We start from the raw sequence: 13493 nt of genomic DNA on the forward strand, positions 1-13493 counted from the left end.
TCCGCTTGCAATAATATTATGTCAGTGACAATCGCTCTGTCTATATATGATGTTTACGTCATGCCGTGTGTCAAGTCAACCTTAGCGATCGTTAGAGCTCACAGAAACTTTTGTAAAAACTGGTAGACCACTTTCTTGGCCGACTGTACTCCTGTGACATCAAAAACCTTATCGGAATGCAAGACGAAGAATTAATTCGTTTGATATTGATTGATTGAATTCCGATGCATATATGCGCCTCCGTTGACGTCTCCTGTGGTTAAATATCAACCATTAAATGGCTTGGCAATGCAAATTCCAAATTAAGATAGACGTATAAAGGAGTCGCGCCTTTGACGGCCCCTAATCAGGGGGTCAAAATAGACCAAGATATTTTGGAAAAAGAAACTGCGTTCTGCACCCGGTTTTAGACACAATAATAAAACAAACTTGTTAAATATTTCTATGTATGACAATATAATCATCACTGTTTAAATATATTTGTGCCGTTATCTGGGTAAAGGGACGTTATTGTCGATGGCGCTTACATACGTCCCGCGGCGTCGTATTTGTATACGAACATCGTTCATAACGCCGTAAGCGTCATCGACAATAAGGTCCCTTTACCCAGATAACATCACATTTTATTAGCTTAACTTACTCAGGAATAAACAAAATAGTCACTGGAATTAAATAAAGACAATGAAGAAGAGTTCTACGGGGCATTCCCGTACAAACGTTACATCTTTCAGTACCCTTTTGCGCGTGATTTAGAGACAGTACCTACGCATCAACATAAGAAAATCCTTGTAGGTCTTTTCTTTACCTACACTAGAAGTTAAGACCCGCTGAACCAATCGGAAGCCATCTGGTTGAAGAACGACGCAGCGCCAGAACGGGCATTGGCGAAGTTGATGGGCAGTGATGACGTCATCAGGTCCGATATGTCTCCCCGCGGCTTGTTGGGGCTAGCTGACGTCATTGGCTTTTTCTTTATCTGGAAATTCAATCAAGTGTAAGTGTAAGGTAAGGCCTGATTGAGCGCTCGGAGCGGAGCGTTCGGCGGGACATGCAGCGGGGCAGGCGAGCGTATGTCCAAGGGACCAGCCACACTTAAGAGCCGCATGTCCTGAGGTGCGGAACGGATGTCCACGCCACGCCGCCTGAATGTAATTGAAACTTAAACGCCGCCTGGGGGCGCGTCTTACGTCCTTCCTATACAAAATGTACTGAGGAGACGTTTTTTGAATTACATTCAGGCGGCGTGGCGGAGACGTCCGTTGCGCGCCCCGAGACACGCGACGCTTAAGTGGGAACGCTGCCCAACCACAACAATAAATAAATATTTCATTTCATTTCATTTTCATTTTCATTTTCAACCTATGCAGCGCCGCCTTAGGGATACTTGTATGAGCTTCAATTGTTTACACTAAGGCGTTTTGAACTTCTGTAGCAGGTTATATGGATTATAATGTGTTAGAATGATAGGTTATATGGACGTTACTATGGTAATAAACTATAGAGGCTAGAGCACACCATTGCGTGTGCGTGGACATGCGTTATATTGGAGCCGTTCACGCCCAAGTCACGCAGGCGATGTGGCATCTTTCATAAAGATGTGTATATTACAACGTGCAGGTCTTCGCACAGCAATTCTAATTACATGTATTGTTTAATTCTCAGTTCAAAAATGTAGTCACAAGGATTATTTCATTTCATTTTATTTATTTTATTTTATAAATTTTATGAGAAAAAAACGGACAAAATTAATTCAGAAACTCAAAATAGTACATTACGATACAAGTGCGTAAAAAAAGAAGTTCGAAACGAGTGGCGATAAATTAAAACACGAAGGGAGTGTTTTAAATCGACACGAGTTACGAATTTCCTTTTTGCACGTGTATCGTACGACGTTTTTCAGTACAGATGGCCATCCGAAGTTTCGACCTGACATATAATGAACCACTTCTCGCACTAGTGCGTAAAAAAACACCATCTGTACTGAAAACATAGTTAAACACATCACATATTATAAATAATATTCATGCATGGTTTAGGGTTTTATAACGCCACTATCACACTTTTCATACCGAAACAGCTTCGCAGAGGGAATAATACTCCGTTGGAACTAGTAGAAGTAAACCAAATTAAAGAAAGGCATTAGATTTTTTCTGGTTGGGTGAAACTAGTTTGTAAAATCAGTTTTTATGGAGTAGTAACAGGTAACCATCTGGTTACCTGTTACTAACATGGTATGGTAGCATCTTAACTGTTGAAATACATGTGTATTTCAACAGTTAAGATGCTACCATACAGTAAGGAAACAGGAAAGACAGATGACATACGACACAAACATCATGACGGTGGGAGTGCATGTTGCCAGCTATGAATATATACAACAGTACATATCGGTCGTATATTTGTAAGCATCTTGGTCGCCATATTATTAAGTTTGTCGTCTTTTCCGGTTGATCTGAGGTGCGAGGGAATGCGGTTGGCAGTTAATGCCACAGCGCATGCATGCATCCTACACTCACACTCATGCTACCTAGTGAGTGTGTGTGTAGTAGTGTAACATACCGGCTTGTCCAGTTTCTCCCGGCTGGGCTGCGCGGCCACGGGCAGTAGTGAGAACCAGTGCGCGTTGCCGGCGGCTAACAGCGCCGCGGCGCGGTCGCCGCTGCCGCCTGACGACACTGGTGCTGGCCCGATTATACCAGACAGTTGCGAGTGTTGGAGGATCAGACTGCCTAGTAGCGAGTAGTGTAACATACCGGCTTGTCCAGTTTCTCCCGACTAGGCTGCGCGGCCACGGGCAGTAGTGAGAACCAGTGCGCGTTGCCGGCGGCTAACAGCGCCGCGGCGCGGTCGCCGCTGCCGCTTGACGACACTGGTGCTGGCCCGATTATACCAGACAGTTGAGAGTGCTGAAGGATTATACTGCCTAGTAGTGTGTAGTGTAACATACCGGCTTGTCCGGTTTCTCCCGACTAGGCTGCGCGGCCACGGGCAGTAGTGAGAACCAGTGCGCGTTGCCGGCGGCTAACAGCGCCGCGGCGCGATCGCCGCTACCGCCTGATGACACTGGTGCTGGCCCGATTATACCAGACAGTTGCGAGTGTTAGAGGATTAGACTGCCTAGCAGTGTGTGTGTAGTAGTGTAACATACCGGCTTGTCCAGTTTCTCCCGACTAGGCTGCGCGGCCACGGGCAGTAGTGAGAACCAGTGCGCGTTGCCGGCGGCTAACAGCGCCGCGGCGCGGTCGCCGCTGCCGCCTGACGACACTGGTGCTGGCCCGATTATACCAGACAGTTGCGAGTGCTGGAGGATTAGACTGCCTAGTAGTGAGTAGTGTAACATAATACCGGCTTGTCCAGTTTCTCCCGACTAGGCTGCGCGGCCACGGGCAGTAGTGAGAACCAGTGCGCATTGCCGGCGGCTAACAGCGCCGCGGCGCGGTCGCCGCTGCCGCCTGACGACACTGGTGCGGGACCGATTATACCAGACAGTTGCGAGTGCTAGAGGATCAGACTGCCTAGTAGCGAGTAGTGTAACATACCGGCTTGTCCAGTTTCTCCCGACTAGGCTGCGCGGCCACGGGCAGTAGTGAGAACCAGTGCGCGTTGCCGGCGGCTAACAGCGCCGCGGCGCGGTCGCCGCTGCCGCTTGACGACACTGGTGCTGGCCCGATTATACCAGACAGTTGAGAGTGCTGAAGGATTATACTGCCTAGTAGTGTGTAGTGTAACATACCGGCTTGTCCGGTTTCTCCCGACTAGGCTGCGCGGCCACGGGCAGTAGTGAGAACCAGTGCGCGTTGCCGGCGGCTAACAGCGCCGCGGCGCGATCGCCGCTACCGCCTGATGACACTGGTGCTGGCCCGATTATACCAGACAGTTGCGAGTGTTAGAGGATTAGACTGCCTAGCAGTGTGTGTGTAGTAGTGTAACATACCGGCTTGTCCAGTTTCTCCCGGCTGGGCTGCGCGGCCACGGGCAGTAGTGAGAACCAGTGCGCGTTGCCGGCGGCTAACAGCGCCGCGGCGCGGTCGCCGCTGCCGCCTGACGACACTGGTGCGGGACCGATTATACCCGACAGTTGGGAGTGCTGGAGGATTAGACTGCCTAGTAGTGTCTGGAAATGAAATAAAGTGGGTAAATTATGTTCAACATGTAATGTGATATGAAGAAAGCCTTTTTACTCGCAGCAACTATCGATGCGAAATCGACAACAGTCGAACAACGCTCATTTTACGCAGATATACATAGTTTTTTTCTGTTACTATAATCATAGTTATAATTTCCCCAACTGAATCAGTTGACATGAATAATTAGTAAGTAGGAGTAAATGAAGTTCGGTTAACTAAAAATGATTTATTTCTGCTAATTTTACTCTTTCGATAGAGACTTGACAACCAACGGGAGACCTTATTCACTTCTGAAGTAAAAGACTCACCTGAACTCTTTGTACGGATCGCTTCAAATTAGTCTGGACGTACGGATAGAAGACGTCATAGTCGAACGGATCTATTTTCGACCTTAAAAACTCGCAAATCTCATGAGAAAAGTCCATTGACTTCTTATTCTCTCGCGGCATAAGCAATAAGGTCAAATGTCGCACGTCCATCAGTAACTGAAGCGCACACCTCTGATTTATATCTGCCTCTTTCTCTCTTATCACTTTATCGTAGTGTGCGAAAGTGATAGTTGTGATTTTCTCTATGAATAATGTGTGGATTTCTACTGGTAATGTGTGTGGGACGACTTCATCGAGTATTCTGCTGACTGCGTAAAGGTACTCTTGTAGTTTTAAGGATGGTCCGGCCGGTACTTTGATTGTGGACTCGATAGTTTTGCCTTCGTCGTCTTTTTCTTCTATTTTTATGACGTCCCATTGCTGTAACAAGTTTAATTTATAAATTCTGACTAGGTACATGTAAAAATCTGTCTTACCACATAACAAATTGTAGGTATTTAGGTATTTCATTTCAAGCTATTTAAGGAAAGGAGTCAAAATCAAGTTGAAAAAATGTCAATTTCATGCACTGCAACAACATTATCTTTCCTTATAGCGCAGCAGTCGAAAAGTAAAGCAACATAACTTAAATTATGCCGATAGCCCATAGTGTGACCAGTGCCTAAAGCCCAATATCAATCATTCCGACTTTCCAATATGTACGGCGATCTAAGGTAATGCTAAAATAAGGTAATGCTGAATAAATCTACATACCATCATCAAATAATCAACATTAGCCTCCAAAGTAAACTGCTGAGGCAAATCCTTCATCAACTCCTCAACTTTTTCCATCACTATATCCACCCATTTCCCCCAACAAATTAAACAATTCTGCTTCAGAATCCCACACAAGTCATTCCACCTTTTCATCCCATTTTCATCCATAGAAGCTTCAGGGATGTAGCATTTGCGAAGGTTCAGCATGATTATGGGAATCGCTTGGATGAAACGGGCGGTGTATATGGCTGTTGTTTTTCTTTGGCTTTCTGATGATTGGAGAGTTGGCTCTTCGAAGCACACTTTTATGTATTGGAGCATACTGAAATAAAGTTGGAAAATTGTAAATCAGATTCCTGTTAAAGTGGTTATGACGCATTTCGTATTTCATGTGAATTTATTTATTTATTTAATCTTTATTGAACAAAGAAACACAATGTACAATAGGCGAACTTAATGCCATAAGGCATTCTCTACCAGTCAACCTTTAGGCCAAGCAGAGAAGTTGTAGGCGGTGCAAAATTACAAACACAAAAGAACTATAATTAGGTACTTTTAAGGACACAATACATACAACAACAAAGAATACAGAGGAATAAACATTTAATCTATTTAAATGAAGTTGGTGGCAAATAAACATACAGCCCATCTGATTAGTAATCATTCACTTTAGTCCAGGGGTTCCCAAACTTTTTTGAGCACTCCCCACTGTTATCAAAAATGAAGTGTCCAGACCCTTACCTCATACTATTAGTTAGGTAACGGGTGATGTGTGCACTTGACCCACGGTCCCGCGCCCCTTTATAATGTTGTTTGAAGCATAATCCCTACAACTATGTAGTGCGATCACCGAAAAAAATTTAGCTTCCTCGCTCATTTGGATACAGTGTGAAAAAATTCACCAAACTTAAATTTTAAGAAGTAGAATTTCCAATGTGTTGTGCCTGTCCTAACCTACGGTGCTCAAACATGGTCTCTCACAGAGATTAAGAAGTCCAAACTGAAGGTTTGCCAACGCGTTATGGAGCGCAGCATTCTAAGTGTCAAAAGGACCGATCGAGTCCGAAACACTACGCTGCGTTCCAAAACTCGCATTGCTGATGTTGGCAAAAAACCGCTAGGCTAAACACACTACTAACATAGCCACCAAGTGGATGCCGACGAAGAACTGGAGTCATGGACGGAGAATCGGGAGTCATGGAGAGCCAGGGGAGAGACCTTTGCCCAGCAGTGGGACACCCAAATAGGCTAACAAAAAAAACCAAGGAGTTTCTTTACCTGTCAACACTGCTATCAGCTGTATCCCTCAAATACACTTCAATTTCTTCTCTATCGCTATACATCTGCGCGATATCCTCCTCATCCTCATATGTGAACAACAATTTGTCCCGAATTGTCCCCTTTTTGTCCCGATATAAGTACACTCTGAGGTCTTCTAGAAGCTTCTGTAGCTCGCTGTCTAAGTCTTGGCAGAGTTTCTCTAGGTTGGTCGTGAAACCACGGTCTTGGAGGGACATACCTAAATGTTACAGAAATAGATGTTAAACACCAAACTTACAACAGTTAAAATAAAGGGGAAAACAAGAATAGGCTACTTGACCCTTTTTTAAATCTGTCTTATATGGTTAAGTTCTGTCCAATTAACCGAAATAAAATATTAGCATATTTTATTATGACCTAAAAACAGCAAAAAATGTTTTTAAAGTATACTTTTACGTAATCAGGCGAAAACAACACAGTCATGTTAATCTATAGATTATCTGTGCATCAGGTCATTACATATTTGAAAACAATACTTTCTAAATTTTAAGCCTGAGGCATAAAGTTCATTGTGTCAGTGATTATTTTGACATGAAGTAAGTTCGAATTCGATGACGTCACTACATCGTTGACATCGTTTTCGGTGGTCAAAAAAAAATTATACACATTTTTAATCGAAAATACGTAGTCATGATACACTTTTAATACCCAAACTCTATAAATATTGGTTTTTTATGTCAAATACTACAGAAGACCATCATTTACCTATTGTGCCAAATTCGATATGACTCTAGTAGCCTATTGTACAAGTACTTAAATTTTATATTGTAACTGAAAAATCTGGGTTTTTCTTTAGAATACGGAGTATAAGGACAATGTTAGACTACTCACGAGTATAACACAAATAGGATCAAATTAACATTATAAGCCCAATAGTGTTATTTTTGCAAACCATGAGGTTCTTTAGGTACAAATAAAAGATCATTTGTCTGACGAAGATAGTACTTTCGACAAAGTAAAAATAAAGAATTACCTCTCATAAGCGAATTCATGACCTTTATGACTTCATTCCTCGATTCTATTACAGTATCCCCAATAAGGTCCTTCCACACGAACCAATTTATATCAATCTCTCCTTCGCTATCCCCCGATCTGGTCAAATCGACCAGTATTTGTGTTTTAAAGGCGTCATAGACTTTAGTCCATCGGTTGTCTATGATGACCTTGACGCGAGCGGTGAGGAGCGGCTGGAAGTAGTGACACCAGACGTGGACTTCTGGGATGTCCAGGGATGAGCATAAGGCGCTCCAGTTTTCGGGGATTTCTGAAAAAAAAGTGGATTAAAAGATACTGTTTTGCTACAAACAAAATACAGTTACAAACTACTGTTAACTTTACAAAGTTTCAATCAGGACGACATGATTTTTTTACGTGTATGGTATGGCGCGATTACGTAAACTAGCCAACCTTCCAACATTTGAATTAACAAAAAGTAATAATGTGTACGGGCAAAGGTTAGGGAAGTGTATGCTACCGCATATTTTGAATAGATTTTCAAACAAACTATTAAATTCCTTGGAGGGACGAACGAATAAGCAGGTAAGAAATATTGTAAAGAAATATTTGTTTAAGATAAGGCAGTCTAACGACGCCAATTAATTGAATAATTAACCCTCAAATATGTAAAAATTAATGCAATAATTAGTATAATTACTTAGTCATAAAAGGCAGGACTCCTTAACTCAAAAAATCTTTATTAGTTAAGATTAGTAGTTAACCCTTCGAGCCCCAAGCATCTATATGTATTTACTTATATTTTACTGACATCATATGATGTCGCTGGGACTCGAAGGGTTAAGAAAAAACATGTTATTTGTAGTTATTTAAAGAAATAAACAGTTTAAATTTTTTTTTTTTTTTTTACCAAGGAAGTGACAGCTGACGTCTATGAAGGTTACTCATCGCCTTTAACCGCTGTGAGTTATCGTCCATGATGAGAACATTAACATCTACAATTGCTGTCAAAATCAAAGTATGTTATATAATAGATATATATATTTTTATTCTTACCAATCTTAAATGCTTCTTCCCGTATCTCGTGCAGAATTTTGACCCTGGTGACATTATGCAGTAGACTCTTCACACTCTCATCTATAAACGATTTGACCCATACACTCCATTTTTGAACGCAGTTAGTTATTTCATCTTTTGCTAGTTCTTGGATTTCTTTGTTTGATGATAATCTGAAATTACAAAGTGTTTGTACATTTAGGTACTGGTTTACTGAAGGTAGGCTCTCCCATGAAAATGGAAAAGCGATAGAGAGCCAGATAACTAACTTACGATTTTGATTCTTTACTCTTGATGTCGCTCAAGGACATTGACTTTGAATTTGTTTTCTTTCTAAGTCAATATGACTAAGGTATGATTAAAATAAAACTGTTGTAAAAGAATTTTCATAAAACTCATGTTAAGATGACGAGTTGTCTAAATATGTGGTGCGGAAAATACAAACACGTGCTGTATAATTAATTTTATACGTAATCAATCATTGACTAACCTATAGTTGGCAATGACAGGCGGTAAAAGTTTCAGCGCAGAAGGGTCACTGAACTGCACTATTTCAACCAAAGTCTCGGAATCCGCTCGGAACAAATTTTTCAACTTGGTAAGCACGGCACCTCCATTGTTTTCTGAAATAAAACAATTAGTGAGTATCATATTCATCCATTTTTTTTTTAATTTTATAAGCACTTAGGAATTTCCTTCAAGCGTGCTTATGAAATACGCACAAAGGAAGGTTATGCGGAGATTTGTCTTATTTGTCAGATTTCGGCGAAATGAGCTGGATTTACTTGACTATGGTGGTTAAAGGGTTTAGGTAAGAGACGGCGAATTGAATAAGACTGAAAAAATCTGTTTGTTGAAAATACTGCCTGTGACTTTGCTGCAGACTAATTAGAAAGTCTCACGGTTTAATTTAGTGTGCTCATATGAATGGCATATTAGAAACGGGATGACGCGTCGTACACGAAGACTTAAGCCTCCGCCACTCATAAAGCGTTTTGAAAGCGTAGCGAGCGATAGCGGAGCGGAATGCGCGCGCATTCCGCTCGCAATCCGCGCTTAGTTCCCGCCGGCGTTCGTGGGCGCAACGCCAGCGTTCGTCCGGCGCACCGCTATCATTGCGTCCGCTAACGCTCCGCCTACGCTCTCAAAACGACACATGCGCGTTTTGAGAGCGTAGGCCGAGAGAGCCTATATTACTTTCACTATTCAACAATAATCAAATGTCTTTCGTATGGTAACCAGTATTAAAAAACTCACCAACAAAACAAGCATAAACCAAAACAACAGTCTTCAGAACAATTTTCACGGCATTCACAATTTTCTCCTTGATCTGCGCTTTAACATCTCCTTCTAGAATGTGCTGCAAATCAAACTGCAGGGTCGACTTCAGGCTACTGTTGCTATGGAGACTAATGAAGGTGTTCAGGAGTTCCACCATGTTTTGAGAGTCGAGAATGTAGAGACTTGTGAGGCAAGAACTGGCCACCTATAAATTGAAATTACTTTATATTTTGATGATGATTCTATATTGAATATCTCTGTTTATTTAGAATAAGTTAGATCTCTCCTCCACAGGACAGGCCCCGTAGCCGAATGGCATTTCTACGACGCGAAACGAAAACGAAACGCAAGGCAGTCTGGCTCTGTCACGCCAATACGCAAGAGCGATAGAGATAGATATCTACGAGCGTTTCGTTTCGTGAGCGTTTGTGCCATCGGCTACGCACGCTGGCATTGCCTAGTGTGGAGGTCAGCAAAATTGGAACCATGTGTAGTAATCAAAACAGTTAAATTTAAGGCTGAGTTGGCTGACCATTTAGTTTTTAGAATCTTAGCAACCAGCAGAGACAGACCTGAACTTATATTACTGCACGAGTTCACATGAGAAATATCTAAGTATTTTTTAAAACTTATAATTTAATGTCCTGCCGGTGAATAAGGCTGCCAGAGCTCAACGAGGGTGCGGTGTGCTGGTGACGGAAGGACCTGCGGAACTAATTTGTTCCGTCTATTGTCCTTTGAGTCGTTGGCAACCCGAACCCTCCTTAGTACTTGTACACTCTCTTTCGCTGTGTACTTAACACAGCAAAAAGGAGTGTACACGTTTCTAATGGGTTGGCAACACGTAACAATAAGTAACAATAAGTGACGGTGACCGCTTCCCATCAGGTGGACCGTATGCTTGTTTGCCACCGACATAGTATAAGAAAAAGTATTTTTAAAGAGCAGCAGTATACCTCGACACTGATGTCAACATCTTGCAATCTCTGCCTGCAGACATCTATGATTGTCTGGTTGAAGTTGGACACAGAACTCCACTGCGCGTGTATCAGCCTCTGTAGAGACTGCATGCCCGGTTTCACATTCTTGCCACCTATTTGCAGTTGGAGCCCTGAAAGTATGGTACACAGGATTTCTATTTTGATAACAAAGAGTAAAGATTGTATGATAGAGATCTCCAGTGTAGTAGTGGCTTAAGAAAAGAAGGATCGTAATAACGATCAGAAATATCTGAGAAAAGTGTTCCTCATAATGTGGTATGCAGATTTGCAGGAGCCTGGGTTTACGGCGATTCAGTCATCTAGAAATTGATTAGTTTCAATTTTATAATTAAATACTAAAATAAATAAAACACTAAAATTAAATATAGGTAACTGCCAGCCTTCTTGTCTCCTGTCGCATAGACGAGGCGCTTCACTAGGTCCTAGCGCAACGTATAGGCACACGGCACACGTGCCTTCTTGGCACCTTGCACAAGGAGCAGATTTAAATAGAGCCGACTTTTTACTTATAGTTATTATTATAATATTATTTTACACTGACCAGTATTAATATGGCGTGCCATTATAAACAATCTTGTAGCCTTCACAAAGTCCTCAGCTTCAATGCATTTCCAAATCTTCTCCGGAATCTCCATCAGCATCTTAACTTGCACTGATATACCGTTCATTGGGTTTACATTTATGAAACTGAAATAGAATATTGAATATCAAAATTTTCAGAACAGTTACAAGACAAAGAGACATTAAAGACAATTACAGCCTTGTCTATGGCATTATTCTACGAGTCAACTATCAGGTTAAGTAAACATGTAAAACTGCCACTGAAGTACTTATTTATTAGAATGTGACGGTATCTATAAATATTTATATTTAATATGACATCATATTGTGTGACTTTGACTTTGAAAATTTTTCACATGGCGGTTTCAAGGATTTTAGAACCATAATATTGTGATAAAGAGTTCTAAGCCTCATCATCATCCTCCTTGCGTTACCCCGGCATTTGCCACTCATGGGAGCCTGGGGTCCGCTCTGGCAACTAATCCCAAGATTTGGCATAGACACTAGTTTTACGAAAGCAACTGCCATCTGACCTTCCAACCCGAAGGGTAACTAGGCCTTATTGGAATTAGTCCGGTTTCCTCATGATGTTTTCCTTCACCGAAAAGCGACTGGCAAATATCAAATGACATTTCGCACATATGTTCTGAAAAACTCATTGGTACTAGCCGGGGTTCGAACCCGCGACCTCCAGATCGAAAGTTGCACGCTCTTACCACTAGGCTACCGGCGCTTCACGTAAGAGTTCTAAGCCTGAATATCATATTTTAAATTTTACCTTAATATGTTTATAAATGGACCCACTGGGAGGTGCGGAAGCGGATGTCGAAGCTCGAATTAATAAAGCCCGTGCCGCATATGCGCTAATGAAACCCGTGTGGACTTCTACAGTCATCACTCGCCGCACCAAGCTAAGGGTTTTTGAATCCAATGTCAAGTCGGTTCTACTATACGGCTGTGAAACATGGCCCGTGACACAAGACATAAGCAGAAGACTACAGGTGTTTGTAAACAAGTGTTTGCGGCGAATCGTTGGAGTCTTCTGGCCACGGACCATCTCTAATGCGAAATTGTGGGAATTAACTGGACAAAACCCTATAGCCAAAGAGATACTTCTGCGGAAATGGCGCTGGATAGGTCATGTCTTACGAAGACCAAACAACCACCTGTCCAAGCAAGGGTTGACTTGGAGTATTCCCGGATCAAGGGGGAGAGGTCGCCCGCGGACGACCTGGAGGCGCACGGTGGAAAAGGAGGCTGGCTCAGTGGGCCTCGGCTGGGCGCGCCTGGAGGAGGCCGCGTCGGACCGGGAACAGTGGAAATCCTTCCTGAGAGCCCTATGCCCCTGATGAGGGACAACAGGATAAAATCATCATCATCATCATCATGTTTATAAATATTACCTTGAAGTTTGTGTCTGCTTTTTATCAACTTTAAAGCCAACAAGATGAGTGTCATGAAGGCTCTTACATGTTTCCATCATACCAGTGATGTGGTTTAGAGTGCTTTCTGTCGTTGTCTTCATTTCCTCAATAGTGTCAGCCGCATGTATCAGGTCTCGGTATCTTTCCCTGTAATATTAAACAGGAACATAACATTGTTAAACTTTAGAATATTATATTAAGTTGATGAAGACCCCTAGTACCTCGGAACTTCTACTTACCCCACCATAGCTCGTAACTCTTCCCTCTTCCTTTCAATTTCATATTGTAATTTTTTCTGCACTTGGTCTATTTCGGTGATAAAGTAATTTTGAAATAGTTGTTCAGGCACTATTTCAAGTAAGTTAGGCTGTGACATTTTCAGATATTGTTGGAAAATTCTAGCCTGATATTAAACAATAAATGTACTTCAGGACCTGTGAATATTATTAACTTAAATACTATTTTTGTTGAATAAACATTTTAATTCTGCCGAAGGAATGAATTCCAAATAACTACACAAACAGGCAGGATAGACGTGTCTGTCAACTGTCAGTGTCAATGTTTTTTTTTTAAAGGTAAAACTTAACTTTTAACTTTCAAAATATTCACGCTTTTTTTTATAACTGGAACAGCAAGACGTAATTCTAATTTTGTTAGGTTGGTACCATTGTGTAATTTTCAATT

At 41.9% G+C, this 13493-nt stretch overlaps 1 protein-coding gene across 2 annotated transcripts; it reads right to left on the bottom strand.

The window, feature by feature from the left end:
- Positions 1-432: 432 nt before the first annotated feature.
- LOC125233930 (conserved oligomeric Golgi complex subunit 1) lies at positions 433-13335 on the bottom strand. Of its 2 annotated transcripts, none has more exons than XM_048140103.1 (13): positions 13049-13335; positions 12789-12956; positions 11366-11511; positions 10780-10934; positions 9800-10028; positions 9033-9165; positions 8543-8715; positions 7506-7796; positions 6491-6731; positions 5210-5534; positions 4436-4876; positions 3540-3719; positions 433-976 (listed from the first exon to the last, which is right to left on the bottom strand). In XM_048140103.1, exons 1-13 carry the CDS (start codon positions 13183-13185, stop codon positions 818-820), a joined length of 2778 nt encoding a protein of 925 aa, XP_047996060.1. In that variant the 5' UTR covers positions 13186-13335; the 3' UTR covers positions 433-817. The 2 variants fall into 2 exon arrangements, with proteins under 2 accessions (XP_047996060.1, XP_047996059.1); XM_048140102.1 differs by lacking the exon at positions 3540-3719 and adding an exon at positions 3935-4114.
- Positions 13336-13493: the final 158 nt, after the last annotated feature.

The sequence above is a fragment of the Leguminivora glycinivorella genome, chromosome 15, assembly GCF_023078275.1.
Source record: "Leguminivora glycinivorella isolate SPB_JAAS2020 chromosome 15, LegGlyc_1.1, whole genome shotgun sequence".
Lineage (NCBI taxonomy): Eukaryota > Metazoa > Arthropoda > Insecta > Lepidoptera > Tortricidae > Leguminivora > Leguminivora glycinivorella.

Excerpts from the sequence above, each read along its gene's own strand:
- LOC125233930 (XM_048140103.1), bottom strand. The coding sequence starts at position 13,185 with ATGTCACAGCCTAACTTACTTGAAATAGTGCCTGAACAACTATTTCAA. Across the intron at positions 12,957-13,048 it reads GAGTTACGAGCTATGGTGGG|GGAAAGATACCGAGACCTGA; the intron begins GTAAGTAGAAGT and ends TTAATATTACAG. Across the intron at positions 11,512-12,788 it reads AAGCAGACACAAACTTCAAG|TTTCATAAATGTAAACCCAA; the intron begins GTAATATTTATA and ends ATTCTATTTCAG.